Source organism: Strix aluco, chromosome 3 (genome assembly GCF_031877795.1).
Source record: "Strix aluco isolate bStrAlu1 chromosome 3, bStrAlu1.hap1, whole genome shotgun sequence".
NCBI classification, from domain to species: domain Eukaryota; kingdom Metazoa; phylum Chordata; class Aves; order Strigiformes; family Strigidae; genus Strix; species Strix aluco.
Window position 1 is genome coordinate 131,621,132 of NC_133933.1, and position 21,239 is coordinate 131,642,370.

General features: G+C 59.4%; 1 protein-coding gene across 6 annotated transcripts in view; it reads left to right on the forward strand.

The window, feature by feature from the left end:
• The window catches only part of PTK2B (protein tyrosine kinase 2 beta), a 29,490-nt gene extending 9,511 nt beyond the window's left edge, over positions 1-19,979 (forward strand). For 3 of the 6 annotated variants that reach the window (XM_074820356.1, XM_074820357.1, XM_074820358.1), the window contains exons 2-31: positions 3,674-3,921; positions 5,526-5,704; positions 5,809-5,896; positions 7,098-7,177; positions 7,347-7,409; positions 8,470-8,524; positions 8,935-9,075; positions 9,582-9,656; positions 9,766-9,867; positions 10,306-10,423; positions 10,625-10,664; positions 10,758-10,804; positions 11,095-11,148; positions 11,486-11,583; positions 11,673-11,757; positions 12,314-12,414; positions 13,344-13,459; positions 13,694-13,794; positions 13,916-14,005; positions 14,550-14,754; positions 15,223-15,331; positions 15,461-15,526; positions 16,208-16,333; positions 17,035-17,181; positions 17,849-17,884; positions 18,164-18,191; positions 18,582-18,637; positions 18,888-19,031; positions 19,429-19,509; positions 19,597-19,979. In XM_074820356.1, the coding sequence (XP_074676457.1) occupies positions 3,715-3,921; positions 5,526-5,704; positions 5,809-5,896; positions 7,098-7,177; positions 7,347-7,409; positions 8,470-8,524; positions 8,935-9,075; positions 9,582-9,656; positions 9,766-9,867; positions 10,306-10,423; positions 10,625-10,664; positions 10,758-10,804; positions 11,095-11,148; positions 11,486-11,583; positions 11,673-11,757; positions 12,314-12,414; positions 13,344-13,459; positions 13,694-13,794; positions 13,916-14,005; positions 14,550-14,754; positions 15,223-15,331; positions 15,461-15,526; positions 16,208-16,333; positions 17,035-17,181; positions 17,849-17,884; positions 18,164-18,191; positions 18,582-18,637; positions 18,888-19,031; positions 19,429-19,509; positions 19,597-19,812 (3,054 nt within the window). In that variant the 5' untranslated portion in view covers positions 3,674-3,714 and the 3' untranslated portion in view covers positions 19,813-19,979. The remainder of the gene's footprint in view (positions 1-3,673; positions 3,922-5,525; positions 5,705-5,808; positions 5,897-7,097; positions 7,178-7,346; positions 7,410-8,469; positions 8,525-8,934; positions 9,076-9,581; positions 9,657-9,765; positions 9,868-10,305; positions 10,424-10,624; positions 10,665-10,757; positions 10,805-11,094; positions 11,149-11,485; positions 11,584-11,672; positions 11,758-12,313; positions 12,415-13,343; positions 13,460-13,693; positions 13,795-13,915; positions 14,006-14,549; positions 14,755-15,222; positions 15,332-15,460; positions 15,527-16,207; positions 16,334-17,034; positions 17,182-17,848; positions 17,885-18,163; positions 18,192-18,581; positions 18,638-18,887; positions 19,032-19,428; positions 19,510-19,596) is intronic. The other 3 variants (XM_074820359.1, XM_074820360.1, XM_074820361.1) reach the window with 3 other exon arrangements.
• The last annotated feature ends 1,260 nt before the right edge of the window (positions 19,980-21,239 follow it).

Genomic DNA, 21,239 nt, shown 5'->3' on the forward strand with positions numbered 1-21,239 from the left:
ATCTTGGCCCAGGCGAGGCAGGGATGTGTAAGGGCAGAGAGTGAGGTCGGGGCGTGCGGGGGCTGTGAGACTGTGGGGTGCTTGGTTGGAGGGGACGGAGCCGTCCTTCACGTCCGCGCTGGGCTTGAGGGGACATGGGAATGTGAGATGTGTCCTGGTTTGTGCTGGCTGCCACCAGCCCTGGCCTGCTCAGGGGCAGCGGGATGCTCTCTGCGGGATGTTTTCTGTGCAATTTTATCTGTGGGATATTTTCCGTGGGATTTTTATCTGCGGGATGTTTTCTATGGGATGCTCTCTGCAGCCCAAGCCCGCTCCCCAGCAGCATCTCTCATCAGGGTAGGGACATGGAGGGGACATCCAGCTCCAGCTCTGGCCCCATGGGCTCCCCAAGAGTGTGAGGGGACGTGTTGTGGGAATGGGGCTGGAGGAAGAAAGCAGAAAATGAAGAGAAAGTGGGGGAAAAAAAGAGCTGAAGCGCAATATTTTGGTCTGTGTGCCCTGAGAAGCACCAGCGTGCTTCCTAAGTCACCATCACCCCTCTCAACTGAGAGCTGGGCCCCCCCTCCCCGGGGGCTGGCTTGGGCCGTCGTCCCCACCCCACCACCTCCCTGAAACCCAGAGGACGCAGAGTTCACTTTTTAGCTATTTAGCAGAGGAGATTTTTATTTTAGAGATTTCTGAGAGGTGAAGCTCCTTGGGTACCCGCCTCTCCTGCAGCGCACTGAGGGCTGTAGCGAAGCCTGAAGCAAAGCATCTCTGCTCCTGCTGCCGAGCTGGGATGAGGGTTTGCTGATTTTACTTGACCCTGTCGCTAGTTGAGCCTGGTTGAGCAGGAAACCCTTGTCCAGCACAGCCTGATGCTGCTCAGCTGCAGCGCAGATGGGGTCTGCAGGCTGGTGTCGCTCAGACATGGAGCATCCATGATATCGCTTGCAGGGATGGCCTCAGCTTCCCTGGCGTGGCCGTAGTTTCAACTACATTGTAGAAGGGTTGGTGCTGGTCTCTTCTCCCAGGGAATTAGTGACAGAACAAGAGGGAACGGCTTTAAACTGCAACAGGGGAGGTTCAGACTGGACATGAGGAGAAAATTTTCCCAGCAAGAGTGGTCAGAGAGTGGAATAGGCTGCCCAGGGAGGGGGTGGAGTCCCCATCCCTGGGTGTGTTTAAGGGCCGTTTGGATGAGCTGTTGGGGGATGTGGTGTAGGGGAGAACTTTGTAGAGTCGGGCTGAGGGTTGGACTCGATGATCCCAAGGGGCTTTTCCAACCTGAATGATTCTGGGATTCTGTGAAGGGGGGATGCTCTTCTTGTCCCCGCTTCAGCCAGCCCTTTGCAGCCCACATGAGAAGGGGACGTGGCTAAAAAAGGTGCATCACCTGCAGAGAGCTGGCCCGAGAAGTGCTCTGCAAAGGATGTGGCTTGCTGCAAAATCCTCCCGATGCAGCCTGAGACGCTGCTGCGGGAGAAAGAAAAAAAGAAACAAACCCAAAACCCGCTGTGAAAATGCACGTGAGCTCACGTGCGTGTGCCCATGGCTGGGCTCGCGGCTGGCCCGTGCCTTTGAGGTGAATATCGCAGCAGCCCAGCGCTGTCGTAGCATTTCTCTATCGGGAATGCGGAGCCTCTTTCCCCGTTCCCTTGGTGAAACCTGGAAAACAAAGTCTGGGGCCGTCCACGCATTGCACCGCTGCCAGCAAAACCTTTTGTACGGACCTGAAAGTGCCAGGCTACGCCGCGCATATTTATAGGCCCAGTGAGTCAGGAGAGTTGCTTTAAAAAGACGAAGCTCGCGGGAGGCAGCACACAGCGTCCTGCTAAGCACGCAAGCTCGCACGGGGCTGTAATTACAGCGAAGCCGCCTCTAAGCGCTGTGAAAATGATGGTGCAAATCCCAGCGAGGAAGGAGAAATGGGGAAATGGGGAAAGAAAAACTCAGCAGGCGGCCTCGGGAAGGGCTCCGGCCAGCGTGTGTTTTTCTTGCCGTCCCCCCGCCGCCAGCGCGTGGTTTTGCAGAGGCTGGTGGGGGGGGGAAAGCTTGTGACGTGGGGCAGAGCCTCCCCCCGAGCCCTGCAAGGGTGACAGCAGCCTGTCCTCGCTGTCCCCCCCCACCCCAGATCGGTGCTGCCGGGGGTCCCTGCGAGCTGCGCCAGTGCCGAGGCGAGTTTTGGGGGAGACAAGGGACGCTCTGAGCCTCTTTGTTGCCATATTTGAGGCTGTCTCAGCTGTCTGACCCCCGCGAGCATTGGGGGGAGACACTCAGCCCCACGCACGGGGGAGTACGGGACATCCCGCATCCCGCCCCTTGCAGCACCTTCCAGGTCTGCTCTCACCCCACCTGCCTTTATCGGGCAGAATCGGGGAGACCCTCGGGGCACCCCAGCCCCTTCCCAGCCCCTCTGCCCCTCCAGCCCTGCTGAGAACCGCCCCCCCCACCCGCTGGAGCCACGCCGGGACCTTTCCCTGTTGTAAATCCGGAGTGACACACGTGAGAGCTGCAATGCTCCAGTTTGCAAACAGCTTCTTGGCTGTTTAATCAGTAACTCGAGGCCTGAGCTCAGCCGGGGCTCCAGCTCTTAGCGGGTTATGTGAGCTGAGTTTGCCCAGCCTCAGCCGAGGTGCATGTCCAGAGAGGTGGAGAAATCAACCCAGAGCAAACCCTCTTCTGTGCCAGCCCTGCCCGACTTGCAACCCAAAAGCCACGTGAAGAGGGAAATTTTGGATCCATTTGGATCATCCAAGACCCACATACCCTGTTAAATGGGTTTTTTAGCAAAGAGAAAACTCAGCCACTTCCCTTCTGGCTCAAATGACATTTTTTTATCCCCTCAGGGTTTTATCACCTCTAAAAATAAAAGAGCAAATCAATAGAAACCACTATCGCCCTTCCAGGGGAGAAGGAACCCAGCTTGCTTGCCCCGTTTTGCTTTTTTATTGGTTTTTTGCAAAGCTGTCTGCCAAATCCATCTCGGTTGGGAGGTCACATTGTTGAACCACAGCGGCAGCTGCAGGTACCTGCACTGGGAAGCTGCAGCCTGAAACTTTCACCCGGCTTTCATGGAGGGGAGAAAATGGTGAGTGCTGGGGACACAGAGATCTGGAGGTGACAGGGACACAGAGATATTGCTCTGGAGGTGGTAGGACACAGAGGTCTTGATCTGGAGGTGATGGGGACACAGAGATATTGCTCTGGAAGTGACAAGGACACAGTTATTGCTCTGGAGCTGACAGGGACACAGAGGCATTGCTCTGGAGGTGGTAGGACACAGAGGTCTTGATCTGGAGGTGACAAGGACACAGAGTTATTGCTCTGGAGCTGACAAGGACACAGAGATATTGCTCTGGAGGTGGTAGGACACAGTTATTGCTCTGGAGCTGACAAGGACACAAGGCTGTCCTTGGAGGAGCTGGGCTTGGGGTCCCAGTGGTACCCAGTGGCCGTGCATGGCCGTGACTCTGGCAGGAGGGGGAACACCCTTTGTCTCTCTCTATTTTCTCTCTCTGTCTCCGCCATATCCACGTCTCTGTCCCTTCCCTCCTTCCCTTCCCCACCCACCCCAGGGTGTCCCCCTTTCCTCTCCCATCCCCATCCCCCTGACCCTCTCCCCACCCTGCAGGGTAACCCCTCACCTCATCCCCAGGGTCCCCCCCCTGCCACCGCGGTCTCTCTCCTGCAGGGAAGGGATGTTCAGCTCCTAGCACCCCGGGTGTGGTGAAGATGTCAGCCATCCCCGAGGCGCTGGGTCGTCCCCGGAGCAGCTCCTCCCGCAGCCTGGCTGGGACGTTGGAGGCCACCCTGGGCATGGGGACGTTGGAGATGGACAAGGAGGAGATGCGCATCCTCAAGGTCTGCTTCTACAGCAACAGCTTCAACATGGGCAAGAACTTCAAGCTGGTGAAGTGCCCCGTGACGACGGAGATCCGGGTACATGGGCAGGGGGTGGACAGGGCAGGGGAGGGGGGGCTGTTTTGTCCACCCAGCATCAGCTCTACCTTCCTTCCAGACACCCTTTCCCGTGGTGTGATAGCCCCCAGAGCCCCGTGGCTGAGAAGCACCAAAACCTGGAGAACAGGGAGAAACTGTGGCCATGTCTGGTGGCCCAGGGAGGGTTTTGGAGAGGGTGAGGGCTTCACTGGCCCTGCTGCCAGTTCCTGCAGCAAGGATCGGCTCCCACAAGTTGCTGCTGGTTCCCTTCATGGGCAGCAGAGATGAGTTCCTGGTTCATCTCACCTTAGAGAAGACAACCCCAGGCACAGCGATGCAGGGAGCAGTGGGAGGAGGCCAGAGGACAAGTGGGAGGCTGGGTCCCCACCTTTCCTCCATCCCTCAGTGGTGAGGGAGCCCTCGGCATTTCCCCGTGGCCACATCATGGTGTCACTGCCTGCTTGGGTGACTTTGCCACCCCGAGATACCCCAGGGGTGCACCCAGCTCTGGGGCCAGCGGCACCTCTTGCTCTCCTGCCCTCTCTTGGGAGGACAGCGAAGGTGATATTGGTGCCTTTCCATCACGGACGTGGTAGCTTTGGGCTGGAAACATGCTCCTCACCCTTCCTACCAGCCCAGGGGAAGATGTGTGGGTGGTGGGGACCTGCCAGTGCCAGCCCTGCCCTTGGGTGCTGCTGGGTTGGTGTCCCCCAGGAGAGATGCATGTCCTGGGTGCAACAGGTGATGCTGCGCCTTCTCCTGGGGCAAGTCTTCGGGTTGCTGCATTGCAGGGAAGTCACGGGGAGGTGACCAAAGGACAGCTGAGCTGGGGATTGCTCCTCAACCGGTGGCTCATGGAGGGGAACAGGGCTGTCCCCCTCCTCCCAAGTCCTGGAGGAGGTTGTGAGCATAGCAGAAGGTTTCAGAGGAGTGGTGGAAGCAGGAGAGGACTCATCAGGCTGGGAAGGAGATGCCTGAGGAGGGGAAATGCAAGCAAAGCTGTGAAATGGCCGTGAAATGCCACAAAATGGCAATAGTCCCTCTGTCCCCAAGGCAGGGGTGGAGGCGCAGCCAGCAGGACACAGGAGCAGACCAGAGGTGGTCACTCCTCACAGGGGACAGCTTGGCTACCAGTTGTGGCAACAGCCATCAGCTTTTAGTTGGCTTTTTGGCTACCAGAGTGAGAGCAGAAGCCTAGCAGGGTCCTGTTCTGGGGCAGGAGAAACCAGCTGTGCTGCAAGCTCACCAGCAACAACGATCTCTGCTACCTGCTCGCAGCTGAGGCCGTGCATCAGGTGTAGTTCAGCAGAGGCATAAGGAAGGGTGGAAATGACCCAGCTGGGCTTTTATCCCCAACCAAAACAGCTCTGGGAGGTTGGATGAGACATGTTCAGGCTGTGGGTTGTTACAGAGCAAGCTGGAGGCATCTTTGGAGGCTTATGGGGAGTGCTGGGGCTGATGGCTGTGCCTGGGGCTGTGTTTTTCTCCGGGGACATTTGTGTTGTGGTTGTCCTGTATTTCCTCCTCATTCTCCTGCTCTCTGAAGCTTATCTGGAGCCTGGCTGGGGCTGCTCAGCTCTCAGCCCTGCTCCTTTCCACCCCAGGAGGTGATCAGGTCCATCCTGGTGAGTGGCCGCATCGGGCCTGACATCAAGCTGGCTGAATGCTACGGGCTCCGCCTGAAGCACGTGAAGTCGGACGAGATCCACTGGCTGCACCCGGACCTGACGGTGGGCGAAGTGCAGGAGAAATATGAGTGCCTGCACCTGGAGGCTGAGTGGAGGTAGGACCCTCTCCCTGTCCCCAAACCCCCGGTGGGAACCACTGAGCCCCGGGAGAGAAAGTTCCTCCAGCGTGGTCCTAATCGAGGGGCTCTCCCGGTGCCAGGTACGACCTCCAGATCCGCTATCTGCCGGAGGATTTCATGGAGCGCTTCAAAGAGGACAGGACCACCTTGCTCTACTTCTACCAGCAGGTCAGAGGGGGCCCTGGAGGTCTCCGAGCCCCAGCCAGGTCTGCTCCCCAGCCACCCTGATCCACCCCCTCAGCTCTGGGAGGGTGTTTCTGCCTCTCCAGCTCAGAAAATCTGATTCCCAGGAGCCCCGAGATCTCGCAGCCCCTTTACCCCCACCCTGGGCAGCCCCTGTGGTCCCGTCCCACTGCTGGGGCTGCGCATCCCACTCAGGGATGGGCCCAGCCCCTTCCCCCGGCTCCTGCTCCTGTGGCAGCCCAGCGCAGGGATGCGGGAGGGTGTGTACCCTGTGAGCATCCCCTGCGAGCTTCCCTGTGAGCATCCCTGCACACATCCCCTGCGAGCTTCCCTGTGAGCATCCCTGCACACATCCCCTGCGAGCTTCCCTGTGAGCATCCCTGCACACATCCCCTGCGAGCTTCCCTGTGAGCATCCCTGCACACATCCCCTGCGAGCTTCCCTGTGAGCATCCCTGCACACATCCCCTGCGAGCTTCCCTGTGAGCATCCCTGCACACATCCCCTGCGAGCTTCCCTGTGAGCATCCCTGCACACATCCCCTGCGAGCTTCCCTGTGAGCATCCCTGCACACATCCCCTGCGAGCTTCCCTGTGAGCATCCCTGCACACATACCCTGCGAGCTTCCCTGTGAGCATCCCTGCACACATACCCTGCGAGCTTCCCTGTGAGCATCCCTGCACACATACCCTGCGAGCTTCCCTGCGAGCATCCCTGCACACATACCCTGCGAGCTTCCCTGCGAGCATCCCTGCACACATACCCTGCGAGCATCCCTGCGAGCATCCCTGCACACATACCCTGCGAGCATCCCTTCACGCATCCCTTGCGAGCATCCCTTCACACATCCCCTTCACGCATCCCTTGTGCACATCCCCTGCGTGCATCCCCTGCACACATCCCCATGCGCATCCCCTGCGAGCACCCCTATGCGCATCCCTTCACACATCCCCTGCGAGCATTCCTGCATGCGTCCCGCTGTGTGCATCCCTGTGAGCATCCGCTGAGTGATCCCCCTGCAAGCATCCCCTGTGCACATCCCTGCGAGCATTCCCTTCATACATCTCCTGCGAGCATCCCCCGCACACATCCCCTGCACGCATCCCTGCGATCATCCCCTGCTCTCATCCCTGCTTGCATCCCTGCGCATGTCCCCTCTGCCCCCTGACCTCGCCTCTCCCCGGCAGCTCCGCAGCGAGTACATGCAGAACTTCGCCAGCAAGGTGAGCGAGGGCATGGCCCTGCAGCTGGGCTGCCTCGAGCTCAGGTACGTCCGTCCGTCCAGGCCCCTCTGCTGCTGCAGGGGACCAGAGCAGCAGGCTCAGGGGGCCTGTGGGGGGTGTTTGCGGGTGAGGAGGGGGTTTCCAGCTCGCTCTTTGCCGAGGTGGGGGGCCGGGAGTGCGGGGCAGGTGGCTGACGTCCCTCCCTCCTGGCAGGAGGTTTTACAAGGACATGCCTCAGAACGCGCTGGATAAGAAATCCAACTTCGAGTTCCTGGAGTGAGTAGGCGCAGCCCATCCCGCTGGGCAGAAACCCCTTTCCCCAAATCCCCGCCTCGTCCAGCCGGTCCTGAGGGGCTGGGGGGCTGCAGATGGCCTTCCTCGTCCTCCCTCAGCTCCTCGTCCTCCTCCTGGTTCTCCCTCAACTCCTCATCCTCCCATGGTGCCTCATCTTCCTCATCATCCTCCCTCAGTTCCTCATCCTCTTGCAGCTCCTCATCCTCCTCCTCATCCTCCTGCATTGTCTCATCTTCCTCCTCATCCTCCTACAGCTCCTCCTCCCTCATCTTCTCATCCTCCTACAGCTCCTCCTCCCTCATCTTCTCACCCTCCCACAGCTCCTCATCCTCCTCCTCACCCTCCCACAGCTCCTCATCCTCCTCCTCACCCTCCCACAGCTCCTCATCCTCCTCCTCACCCTCCCACAGCTCCTCATCCTCCTCCTCACCCTCCCACAGCTCCTCATCCTCCTCCTCACCCTCCCACAGCTCCTCATCCTCCTCCTCACCCTCCCACAGCTCCTCATCCTCCTCCTCACCCTCCCACAGCTCCTCATCCTCCTCCTCACCCTCCCACAGCTCCTCATCCTCCTCCTCACCCTCCCACAGCTCCTCATCCTCCTCCTCACCCTCCCACAGCTCCTCATCCTCCTCCTCACCCTCCCACAGCTCCTCATCCTCCTCCTCACCCTCCCACAGCTCCTCATCCTCCTCCTCACCCTCCCACAGCTCCTCATCCTCCTCCTCACCCTCCCACAGCTCCTCATCCTCCTCCTCACCCTCCCACAGCTCCTCATCCTCCTCCTCACCCTCCCACAGCTCCTCATCCTCCTGCAGCTATCAGCCCTGCTGACAGGGAGGCTGTGAGGAGGGGGAGATGGGAGCCTTTCACCCTGCGCTGGGTGGCTGCCTCCTCCCCGAGGAGCTCTCCCTTGCCCCTCAGCACCCACTTTCCTTGGCGTATCCCACCCCCACCGACCCGCAGCTCCCCAGGGAGGTCCCTGGGAACAGGGGCTCCCCTTGTGGGGCTATTAACAGGTGCGGGGGTCTCTGCTCTCCAGGAAGGAGGTGGGCCTGGACCTCTTCTTCCCCAGCCAGATGCAGGAGAACCTGAAGGTGAGGAACGCACGTGTGAGGGTGGGTGCGGACAGACAGGACCGGGGGTGCTCACGAGCACTCTTCAAAGCACACACGTAGATTTGCACACACGTGTGTGCCCATCAGCCCATGCTCACGTACGGCTGTGGTGGTGCTCACCCGTGTGACAGCATGTCTGCAGAAACCCACGGGTGGGGCCAGGGCCACGCGTCAGCCTGCGTGTGGGGGTTTACACACACTTGTACGCGCGCGTCTGCCCGCACTCGAGGGCGTGTGCGTGTTTGCGGGTGCGTGTTCATACTTACAGGTGAGTGTGTACGTGTGCGGCCCGTGTGTGTGTGCGTGTGACTGGGTGCAGCTCGCACCCCTCTGCACCCCACATCCCCACTGCGTGCACCCGGCCTCACTAGCACCCGCTGTGCCCACAGCCCAAGCAGTTTCGGAAGATGATCCAGCAGACCTTCCAGCAGTACGCGCTGCTGCGGGAGGAGGAGTGCATCCTCAAGTTCCTCCACACCCTCTCCACCTTCGCCAACATCGACCAGGAGAGCTACCGCTGCGAGCTCATTGTGAGTCCGCCGGGGGAGACCCAAAACCCCCCACCCCGTGCAGCCCCCCAGCATCTCTCCCCTTCCCTGAGGCGAGGGGAGGCTCTAGGGGCTCCTTTTTGGAGGATGCTGTGAGCTGAGAGGGGTTGGGGATGTCGTGATGGGCTCTGGGGACCTTCCATACCCAGGGGGTCCAAGCCCAGTGGGTTTGAACCGGTGCCTGAAGTTTGCTGAACCCCTTTGGGGTGAGAAGGCGGCAAAACTGGGAGCACTGGGAACCCCTTTGGAGCCAGAAGGAGGAAAAACACCCACACTGGGCTCCTTGCCTTGCACCATACCCCGTCTCCTCCTCCAAACCATCTCCCCCTCCAAACCATCCATTCTCCAAGTTCCTCCGGGAAGGTGATTTTTCCCAGGGTGTCTCACACATTGCAGCAGGTTGAGGAGGGGGGACCTGGCTCTGAGGGTTTACACACACCCACCCCCCCTGTCAAAAAATTTGCATCCTCCTTCTGCTGCTCCCCCAGCAAGGGTGGAACATCACAGTGGACCTGGTCATCGGACCCAAGGGCATCCGGCAGATGACGAGCAAGGAGGCCAAGGTATGGAGGGGTGTTGGGGGGGGTCTTGGATGCTGGGTGGGGAGAGGGGGAGTGGCTGCTCTTGAATAGGTGATTAAAGCTGACGCCGGCGCTCTGTCTCTCTCCCCAGCCCACATGTTTGGCCGAATTCAAACACATCAAGTCCATCAAGTGCTCCAGCGTGGAGGAGGGCCGGGCTGTGCTGCAGCTGGGGCTCAGTGGCACCCCTCAGGTAAGGAGGCATTGCGGGGGGTGCCCCAGGTGTTTGGGGGGTGTGGGTGAAATGGGGGATTCCCCGGTGCTGTGGGGTGGCATCGCAGCCCTACAGGTTAGGCAGGACTTAGTGGTGGCTCTGTTTCCACCGAGGGAGTTCCAGCCATGGCTGAGAGGAGATTGTCCCCCAAAACGGGGCATGTCCAGGCTGCCCCAGGGGTGCCCCCACCCCAGGGGTCCACCCCAGCCAAGGGGCGGTTTGGTACAGGGTGTATTGACTGGGGTGTCCTGGAGTGCTGGGAAGAACGATGCTGGAGAAACTGGGATCCACAGCAGAGCAGGGAGGTGGGCACTGAGCTACCCCAAAGTGGAGGAAAGGGGGGGCCCCCGCACCCCAGCATCGCCCTGCCCCAGCCCTGGGCTCACCCGTCCCCCCGGTCCCGGCTGTCTCCCCCAGTCCCTGGCTATCAAGACGGCTTCTCTGGCCGAGGCGGAGAACATGGCCGACCTCATCGACGGCTACTGCCGGCTGCAAGGGGACCTGGAAACCTCCCTCATTGTCTTCCCCAGGAGAGGTGAGAGCCCTGGGGGGCCCCATGGCCCACCCTGAGCCCTTCTTCACTCTCTCCATGGCCACAGCATCACCTGTGGCTTTGGAGTGACCCCCCCCACTGAGACCCACCAAACTCACTGCACATGTGGCCGAGGTGTTTTGGGGGGCTCTGATGGTGCCCGCGGGGGCACCGGGAAATGACTGTCTGCTGTCCTCTCTGCAGAGCGGGAGAAGAGGATCAGCCTGCCACAAATCCCAGCCCCGTGAGTAACACCCGGTCCCAGAGCAGGGCTGGGACCCCCATCCTGCCCCCCCCTCACCCCGCTCCCTGACCTTGACCTTCTCCCACCTCATAGGCACCTGGAGGAGAGGCAGTCCATGCTGTCGGACAGCATGAGCGTGGGTGAGTTTTCAGCTCTTCTCCTCCCTTCCCACCAGCCCCGGGGGTGCGGGCAGGGCTGTGGGACACCAGTGCACAGGGATTTGGGGGGCTGGTGGAGCTGGACACCCCCAGCCCTTTCCCTGGGGGTCAAGATGCAGTCGAGCATCCTGGGGGAGGGCCAGGCTGGCATCCCGCATGCTCCCGATGGCCATGGTCCTCTGGGGTGGCTGAACCCCGTGGGGGTGTGGCAAGAAACCCACCTGCCCAGTGAGCTGCCTGAATCCCTGCCTGCAACCTCCTTCTTGCCCTAGACTCCGATATTTATGCGGAAATCCCTGATGAGTCTTCAAGACCGAGGTCTGGAGGTAGGTGCCACCCCCTGGGTGCCCTCTTGCCCATCTCCCAGCCCCCCAACCAAGCCCTCCCACCTCCTCCTGCCCACCCCAATTTCCCACCCCATCCCCCAAGGTTAGGAACAATGGTTTTGCCTGCACTGCCCACCTTACCCCCAGGAAGGGCCGAAGGAGCTGGGATCACCCCATATGCCGTGGGGCAGGACCTATGGGCCCTTGCTGAGGGGGTGATGGAGAGGGCTTGGTACCCAGGGAGGCATGGGGGCTCTGCCCATGGAATGGGCAGGTGTACAGGCAGCTTCCTGCCTGCTGGCGCTGCCACCTCTGCCCTGCTCCCCTGTCCATCAAGTCCAGCACTACGGGATCTCCAGGGAGGACATTGCATTGGGCAGGATCCTTGGGGAAGGTTTCTTCGGAGAGGTCTATGAGGGGATCTACACCACCCCGGTGAGTTTCCTGCCCTCCCCCTGCCCTGCCTGCCTCCTCCACAGCTGGGGGGACCGGGGTAAAGCAGCCCCCACCCCTTCTCCTTGCAGAAAGGGGAGCGGATCAACGTGGCTGTGAAGACCTGCAAGCAGGACTGCAGCCCCGAGAACAAAGACAAATTCCTGAGTGAAGCGGGTACGCCAGGGGGGTCCCACTGCCCTTTGCAGGGGATCGAGCCTGCTCAGCACCCTCCCCTGCAGCTCACACAGCAGGGCGGAGGACAAATGTGGGGGTTCTGGTGGTGTCTGCAGCATTGCAGTGGTGGGGTGTAACAGACAGGATGGCAGAATGCTCTCCTGGCATCTTCTGGTCCCTGCTTGGGGACAAATGGCCACTGAGATGCAGGACAGAGCAGGAGGAGGGAGGTGGCCTGTGCCCTCGCCCATGACATGGCTGTCCTCCAAAATACCTGTTTTGTGGGAGGGATGGCTACCAGGGAGGGGAGGAAGAAAAGCTGCTGAATCCTTGTGGGAGAGCAGACAGGCATCACCTGGATATAATAAATCCTTGGGGAGCTGGAAACCAGGAGTCCCAACCCCTTTGGGGACATCCCAAGGCTGTCCCTGGCAATTCCTCCTGCTCTGTCTGCGGCTGCATGGCAGAGACTTGCCCCTACACCTCAGGACAGGGGTTGGGGCTCCTGGAGTGGGGGTCCCTCCATCGCAGGGTGTGTGATGTGGTGTCCCCGCAGTGCTGATGAAGAAGCTGGACCACCCCCATATTGTGAAGCTCATTGGCATCGCAGAAGAGGAGCCCACCTGGATCATCATGGAGCTCTATCCCTATGGAGAGGTGAGTGGGGTCCCACTGCTGGAGCTTGTCTGGGGTCCCCCTGCCACCCTCCCTGCCCCCCCTCGGTCCCTGAGCCTGTCATGACCCAGACTGGGAGCTCAGGGATTTGTAAAGGTTTTGTGATCACCTGGGGTTAAATTAAGGTGAAACAACACCACACGACCAGTTAAAATGTTTTACTTGTGGTAGAAACAACTTAAACTTGGAAAAGAACAGTAAGTGATGTGGTCTCTAATTGATAAATCTGTAAGAAAGAAAAGAAAGGAATGGAAAAAAAAAAAAAAGGAAGGGAGAGAAAGAGTCAAAGAATTGGGATCCCCACCCCAGGTTCCAGCGTTGTCTCAGGTCCCGTAATCTTGGGGGGGGGTGCACACCCAGCAACGTTTTCTGTTGCCTTTTCAAGTTCATCTTACTGGCTGATTTGCATACTAGATGAGGAGAAGCAGGTATTCCATGAACTCATTTGCATGAGAGATGAGGAAAAGGTGGAGCGTGGGTTCTGTGTGTGTTTGGGGGGAAGGGGGTGCGTTAACCCTTTTGTCAGTTGAGTTTGTGGGCACGATCTCCCCCCCACCTTTCCCCTTTCCTCCGTTTTTGTTTCTTGGGCAATTATCCAGCCATTAGCTCCATCTGGTGCTGGGTGATTTTCTCTCTCATCCATCTTTTAGCTCTTCTCCAAGGCTATAGTCGTAAATTAAAGTGTAGGCCTTAACCCGAACAAATGGTTTTACTCAGCCTACGTCTCCCCCACTTTGAGGCTTATCTAGGGAATTTGGCAAAAGGGAGCGGAGCCGTGCACCCTTTGATACACTCTGTGCTTCCCTGGGCAGATAATTCATTCCTTAGACCAGCCACAAAGGCCACAATTTGTCCTTGAGGCTTTCTGATGAATGTTTGAGACATTAAGTCCTTCGCTTGTCCTGTTGCAGCTGGGGCAATACCTGGAGCAGAACAAGCACTGCCTCGCTGTGCCCACGCTCATCCTCTACGCGCTGCAGATCAGCAAAGCCCTGGCCTACCTGGAGGCCATCAACTGCGTGCACAGGTAGGGCAGGAGGGAAAAGGAGCTGGGCAGGATGCCGGGAGAGGCAGGGGAAGGCAGGGACCGTGGTGGGGACAGGCAGGAGCAGGCAGAAGCAGAGGCTGGCGGCATCCTTTGCTGAGACCCTTTGTGCAGCTGGGTGAGCTGGTTGGCTGGGTCTGAGCTCGCCTTCTCCGTCCTTTCTCGATCCTTTCTTCTCCATCCCTTCTCCCCAGCCAAGGGTCTCTCTCCTTGCAGGGATATTGCCGTGCGGAACGTCCTGGTGGCCTCCCCAGAGTGCGTGAAGCTGGGCGACTTCGGGCTCTCCAGGTACATCGAGGACGAGGAGTATTATAAAGGTAAGATGAAGTTGGGGCTCACTCTAACCCCGTGAGGGCATTGCCCGTGGTGAGACCTCACTGCCCTTCCCTGCCTGCACTGGGGCTGCTCCATCCCCCCCCATCTTGTCTCTCCCTCCAGCGTCTGTCACCCGTCTCCCCATCAAGTGGATGTCACCTGAGTCCATCAACTTCCGCCGCTTCACGACGGCCAGCGACGTCTGGATGTTCGGTGCGTGGTGGGATGGGGACAGAGCAGGGTCCTGGGCTTCATCTGCCTCCCATGGCATCATCTTCATGCCCAGGGGACAAATTCTGCTGGGGGGTTATCTCAGCCTTGCCTGTGGGGAAAGACACCCTTGGGAAAGGCTCCTGGGGCAGAGCTTCTTACGATTCAACCATCATTAGGTGCTTCCCCCTCCTGCAGGGAATTCAAGATGGTTGGGGGGCTGAGTTAAACTCTACCCCCTGCGAATATCCATCCACCTGCTTATCAGCCCATCCCCACAGCCTCAGTCCCTCATCTGTCCTTCTGTCCGTCCCTAACAGCCCTATGGCCAGCAGCAACCAGGAGCTGGGCTCCTCGCAGCTCCCTGGGAGAACAGGCAGTGTTTTTCTCTGTATTTTTTCACCCAAGGACCAGAAAGACCGAGCAGCCAAGTCACCTGGTGTCACACAACAAAGCGTGGCACTGTCACCAGGTCCCCGAAACCCCAAGCGAGAGGCTGGTCCCCCAGTTTTAGCATCTGTTGAGGTGATTCGTGTTGCTCCCACAGCCGTGTGCATGTGGGAGATCCTGAGCCACGGCAAGCAGCCCTTCTTCTGGCTGGAGAACAAGGATGTGATCGGGGTGCTGGAGAGGGGCGACCGCCTGCCCAAGCCCGACCTTTGCCCACCCATCCTCTACACCCTCATGACGCGCTGCTGGGACTATGACCCCAGTGAAAGGCCCAAGTTCAAGGACTTGGTTTGCAGCTTGAGGTGAACGGGGAGATGGGGACTGAGGATGGGCTGGGGGATCCATGGTTTGATGGGGGGAGTGGGAAAATGGGTGAAGGAGAAAAATGAACCCATGCAAGATTTTGGGTCTGGGGTTTTCTGGCCAAGACTGAACTCAAGGGACCGTTTGAGACCTTTTGAGCCCACCTACCCCCAGGGTGGGGGTGGTGGTGCCTGAGCTGACATGGAAATGCTTTGCTTCCTGGGGAGGGGGGCTTGTAGAGGAGTTCTGACCCCACTTCTCACTGGGGCCAGCCATGGTGATGCTGGTGTGGTTGGTCATGACCAAGCTGTGTCCTCCCAGTCCTTTCCCTCTGCCCTTCCCATCCCTCCTTGCTCCCTCATGTTTTTCATGGCCCATCCAGCCCAAGCATCCCTGGGCATGGGAGATGTGTCCCTGACAGAGGGGCTGTGCCAAAGCTCCCTCCTGGGGCTGTCACCCTCCTGCAGTGATATTTACCTGATGGAGAAGGACCTGGCCAAGGAGCAGGAGAGGAACAACCGTCACCGGCCTCCCAAAATCATGGAGCCGCCAGCCTTCCAGGAGCCACCTCCGAAGGTGAGGAGAGTGCAGAGCCTGTGTGGGTGGGTTCATCTCCCCACCTCAACCTGCCGATGGGTGCTGCAGAAGCAGGACCTCCCTGGGCTCAAACCCACCCTGTGTTCCTCCCTCCTCCACTCCCCACAGCCCAGCAGACCCAGGTACAAGCCACCACCCCAGAGCAACCTCCTGGCTCCCAAGCTGCAGTTCCAGGTAAGGTTGCATGGCCAAAGCATCCTGCAGGGACCTGAGCAAGGGGGTTGATGCCAGAAAACCCTTCCTGGAGCTTAAGCCCGCAGGGGCTCATAGTTTTTGGGGCTCCAGGGTGGCCCGCACCATCACCAGATGCCCCCCTGCCACCTTGCCAGGGGCTCAGCCCTGCCCTGCCTGTCTGCCCCGTGTTTTGTCCACCCCTTGGAGCTGGCAGAGAGGTTTTTCGCCCCAGAGAAGGGGAGTTTGCACACTCAGCACCGGCTGGTTTGCACGCACGGCTGGGAGGAGAGGAGGTTTGCTGCTCTCTGGCATTACCTGGGCTGAGTCTGGTTGCCCTGCGGGAGCACAGGTCACCCCCTCTGCAAAGGACCGGTGCTGGTCCCTGCAGCATCAGGCTGAAACACTCAAGACCAACTATTTTGGGTGCTCTTTTGGGGCCGGGCAGGGGTCCAGGCAGCAGCACAGGAGGTCTCAAACCATGCTCAGCATGAGGAAGAGCCGAGCAGTGTGGAAGGTCCCGATCCTGCTGCACAGACGGGGATGAGGGCAGAGGCTGCTTCTGATGCCAAAAGCCGCTTTGCCCTGCGTTGTCTGCTCCATCCGTCTGTCCGCACTAACGCCCCCTGCCCTTGTTTTGTGCCTGCGCCACCCCGCTGCCCGCACCCCCCTGCCCGCCCGCAGGTGCCCGAGGGCCTGTGTGCCAGCTCGCCTACGCTCACCAGCCCCATCGAGTACCAGTCTCCAGCCAATTCCCTGCACACCCCGCCGCTCAACCGCCACAACGTCTTCAAGCGCCACAGCATGAGGGTAAGAGAGGGATTCCGCCACCCTGTGGCATCCAGAGGACATCCTGGTCCCGGGTGGCCTCATCCAGGGCATGCCAGGGACCTGCCAGGACCATGCTCTGCTCTGTGCTGCCTCCTCCGCTGCTTTGAGCTCAATGTTGCTCCCAATCTGTCACCCCGTGGGTGCTGTTTGCGGGCTGGAGGGATCAAGCCCGTGAAAGGTTCCGAGGTGTCTCCAGCCCCCCACCATGCATGTCTGCGCACACATTCTGGTGAAGGCATGTTGGAGGACGAGCAACTGGCAAAAAATGGGCAGGGGATAGGTGGCTGCTGCTCCTCGGGGTTTTGGGTCAGCTCCTCGCACTCGGTGGTGTCACCTGAAATGCCAGCGGCGGTTTGCAGCCTGAGCTTGGTTACTCTAGCCCCAAAATCAGAGCCAGGTGTTGGGGTGCACCCTCTGATGCTCTGCCTGCTGTGCCGGGACAGCCGCGGTGCCAATGAGCTGCTGCCCAGGGTGGCCCGTGCATGCTGCCCACGGAAAGTGCCGGGATGCAGTGGTGGGAGATGTGGGACCAGCTGCTGGTTTCCTCTCGCTGCTGGAAACTCAAGTGCTCCCCAAATTCAGTTTGGGGGGTCGTGGCTGTTGGGGTCTGGCGCATGGCTTGCATGCTGGTGGGCTCTGGCTCCTGAGTACCCCCCATCACCACTGGCTCTGCACACCAGGAGGAAGATTTCCTCCGTCCCAGCAGCAGGGAGGAGGCGCAGAAGCTCTGGGAGATGGAGAGGCTCAAGATGAGGCAGGTCCTAGACAAGCAGCAGAAGCAGATGATGGAGGACTACCAGTGGCTGCGACAGGAAGAGAAGTCCCTGGTGAGTGGCTTCAAACTCACTCGGGGGCTTCCAGCTCTTGCACCCTCATGAAAGTGGTGGAAGAGGCACTGCAGACCTTGAGGTTGCTCTTCGTGGCCGGAAAAGCCATTTTTCCTTGGAGGAATGGTTCCTCCAGCAGCCAAACCTCTTGCATCCCTTTATTTTCCACACCTGTAAAACCTCACAGAGCTGCTTCATTTCAAAAATGAATATTTTGAAACTTGGGCAACTTTTAAATACTTGCAATCGCGTCTTAATGAGCTAAAGATACTTTGGACTGGAAATCCTACTCCTAACGTGTGACTAATGCATCAGTGTGCAGTGAGACAGGCTTGGAAGGAGACTGAAAATCTTTTATTCTATCAACTCAACGCAGCCAATAAAGCAAAGCCCAGCTCCCCTCGCCCCCGGGGCTGTCGGATGCAAACAGCTGCTTGAATTAAGCTTCTTTATTTTTGGAGCAGCAGTTTGAGGTGCCCCAGGAGCAGGCGGGGAGCAGATAGAGGTGATGGATGGGACCAGCGATGGGTGTGAATCCCTTTCCCCTCCCACATTCCCAGACCCTGCAGAGATGGTTTCATGAGTCTCCCAGAAATCAAGAAAATCCCTTTTTTCCTCTCTTTGTCCCTTTTTCCATGACTCTCACAAAGCTTCTCCCCCTTTGCAGGACCCGACGGTGTTTATGAACAACAATGCTCCTCCGGTGAGTGGTGCCAGGTCGGGGTGTATTTGGGGTGCAGGGGGTCCTTCTTTTGGGGGCATCCGGAGATTCTCATTTACTTTGGCATGGATGGGTGATAAATATTTATATATATGCCCCTCACATTGGGAAAATTAATCTGGAAATGTTAATGGGGTGAAATCCTGGTGGTGCAGAGCTCCCCATCAGAAGCCCTGGGAGGGGATGACCATGTCTCCTCCCTCTTCGCTTGCCTCCAGCCAGGACTTTGTGCCTCTCATTTGCTGTTTCTTCCCCCTGCAGCTGCTTCCGGAGAAGGAGACGGATTACAGTGAGTGCCCACAGCTCCGCAGAGTTGGGGGGCTGCCTGTGGCCCCCACCCGGGAGCACCCACTTTGGGGCTGCAAGTGGGGAACCCTGCGCTGAGCTGCGAGGAGCCTCGGGGCTGTACCCCTCCCAGCTTTGGGATCCTCCATGAAAGAAATCCCAGATCATGGGGAGCAGCTTTACCTGCCCTAGAGGGGAGGTGTCTGCCTGTCCCAGGCATGGGGGTCTGACTCTGGGGGGAGGTGGCACAGCTGGGGTGGGTCAGGGTGTCCAGCCACAGTGGGACTTGCTGCTGTGGGGTGGTGTGGGATGTGGCATGGGTCCCAGGGGTCTTGCAGCACGCCCACATGTCTGTGGGAGCAGCTGGAGTGACTCTCCTTCCTTTCCCTTACTGACGGTGTAGCGGAGTTCACGGGGCCCCCCCAGAAGCCTCCAAGACTTGGGGCACAGGTAAGACCTCCCTGAATCATCCTCCTCCTCCATCTCCGCAGTCTCATTCCTCCTCCTCTATCATCCCTCCACATCTGCAGGATGGGACTTTTCTGACTCCCCCAGGCCCCAAAGGGGTCAAACAGACCCAGCAGCATCAGGGGCATGGGTGAGAGGTGGATGGCTCTGGCCAGGGCTCCCATAGGTGTTGGTCTTTCCCTCCATGACCCTTCGGTCCATCTAATCCTGTTGTGTCCCCATTCCCTGGCAGTCCATCCACCCAGCCCCCACTGCCAACCTGGACCGCACAGATGACACGGTGTACAGCAATGTCATGGACTTGGTGCGGGCCGTGCTGCAGCTGAAGAACGAGATCAGCCTCCTGCCCCCGGAGGGGTACATCCTCGTGGTGAAGGTAGGGAGGGGACAGCACTGGGCCTTCTACAGAGAACAGGGGAGGGAGCTGGGAATGAGTCTGCTGAGTGGCTCCCACCAAGCATTCTTCGTGGGGAGGTCTTGCACGTATAGGAGGGAGCATTTCCAACACATCCTACTCCTCCATTGGGTCCTTGGGTCAACGATGGGAGAGTTTCCAGCATGTTCTGCTCCTCCATTGGGTCCTTCGGTCAATGGTGAAAGAGTTTCCAACATGTCCTGCTCCTCCATTGGGTCCTTGGGTCAATGATGGGAGAGTGTCCCACCATAGCCCTCTCCTGAATGAGATCCTTGACTCAGCAACACAGACCATCCCCATGCACCACTTCCCTGTGTCTGTAACTGGATCCATCCTAACCCTGCCACCCTCCCCGCAGAACGTGGGCCTGTCCCTGCGGAAGCTGATCGGCAGCGTCGACGAGATCCTGCCTGTCCTGCCTGCTGCCTCCCGCACTGAGGTAGGACCGGGAAGGAGGGGAAGGGGTCCGACATGGGGCTGTGTGCTGGTGGCACCGCTGTCTGTAACACCCACGTCTCATGGTCAGATCGAGGGGACCCAGAAGCTGCTCAATAAGGACTTGGCTGACCTCATCAACAAGATGCGCCTGGCACAGCAGAATGCCGTCACCTCGCTGAGCGAGGAGTGCAAGCGACAGATGCTGACGGCCTCCCACACCCTGGCCGTGGACGCCAAGAACCTCCTGGATGCCGTGGACCAAGCCAAGGTCCAGGCCAACCTGGTGAAGCTGTGCTTGGAGTGAGGGCTGGGGTGGAGAGAGGGGAAGGAGAAGGGGTGGGGAAGGAGAGGAGGAGAGGGACCGCCGCACTTCGCACTTCGGGCGGCGGAGGTGGGAGGAGAGCGTTGCGGAGGAGCTGGCTTTTGTGTGTCTCCTGTGGCCTCGCTGTCCTGCCCTCCCTGTCCCCCCTCCTCCTGCAGCCGCTCGTGTGTTTAGCATCGTCTCGTCGGTCTTCTGAAGAAGGGAGGCATCTGGTGACTCATCCCTGAGAAGGTTTGGGGGGGCCCTGGCCATCCCCAAGGATGGCTGAAGATCCCTCTGGCTCAGCGGCTCCCCGGCTGCTGGCAGGTCCGTGTGTCCATCCCTTGGCCCCTCCGAGGACGGCCGGCCGCGGGCGGCATGTCGCAACGGGGACGTGGACCCCGCTCCTCACCGCCGGGAGCCGGGGGGCACAGTGGATGGGGGAGCTGGGATCCTGAGGGGCCATGCAGGGGTCCCCAGGGGCCATTGGAGCGGTGACCAGAGGGACTGTTTACGTTTCCTTGTACATTGTATAGAAAAGATTATTTAATGATGGGAAACGGGTCCGTGTGCCGTGGGAGAGCCTGTTCCAGCGCCTGTGGCCAGAGGGTGCCTGGCATCCCCAGAGCATGGGGAGGGATGGGACCCCATGGACCGCAGCCTTCGGTGACACAAACCAGGAGAACGGTGCCTCTTGCAGCTGAGTTTTCTCCGAGCCGCTCTGTATAAGTGACGACGGCCAACCACGTCTCTGTTCGGTTTGTGCTTTGAGTTGGAAACCGCACAGTTCAGGCTTTTCGCCAGCATCTTCCCACAGCGCTGTTCATTCTGGCTGAGATAAACCATGCACAAAGTCCTGCTGTGCCCGTGCTTGCCTGTTACCCCCATACCCTAGGGACAAGTCCTCTGGTCCCCAGCACCTCCTTTAGAAAGAGTCAAGGTTATGCTGCTCAGACCTCGGAGCTGTCTTGCCGGTGCGGGGAAGCGCCGTCCCCGGGGGAGGTGCTGGGGTGAACCTGGCTCTGCTGCGTCCATGTCCCCATCCCCTCTGGAGCCCCATTTCCCTCCCGTGGGGACCACAATCCGTACAAGGGTCCTAGCCTCCCCCTGCTCCCACCCTAAGGCTTGCTAGAGTACCCACAGACCTTTCCTTTTCAAAGACCATCAGGAAATCATGGGCAATCCGTGGGGGGGAAGTGGTTTGTGTGGGATAGCGCAGCCATAAAGATGGGCTCTCCCCAAAAGAAGGATGCTTGGGGTCTAGTGCCACACTGGGGAGGGGATCACCCCAAAACTTACACCCTGGTGGCTTCATCAGCCAAGCAGGGCACTCGCTCCCTCACACATCCTGTTTCTCAGCATGCCTGAGCCAGCCTGGAAGCACCGGAGGCCGCATGAGCAGCTGCAGCACCCTCGGGGACATGCACGTC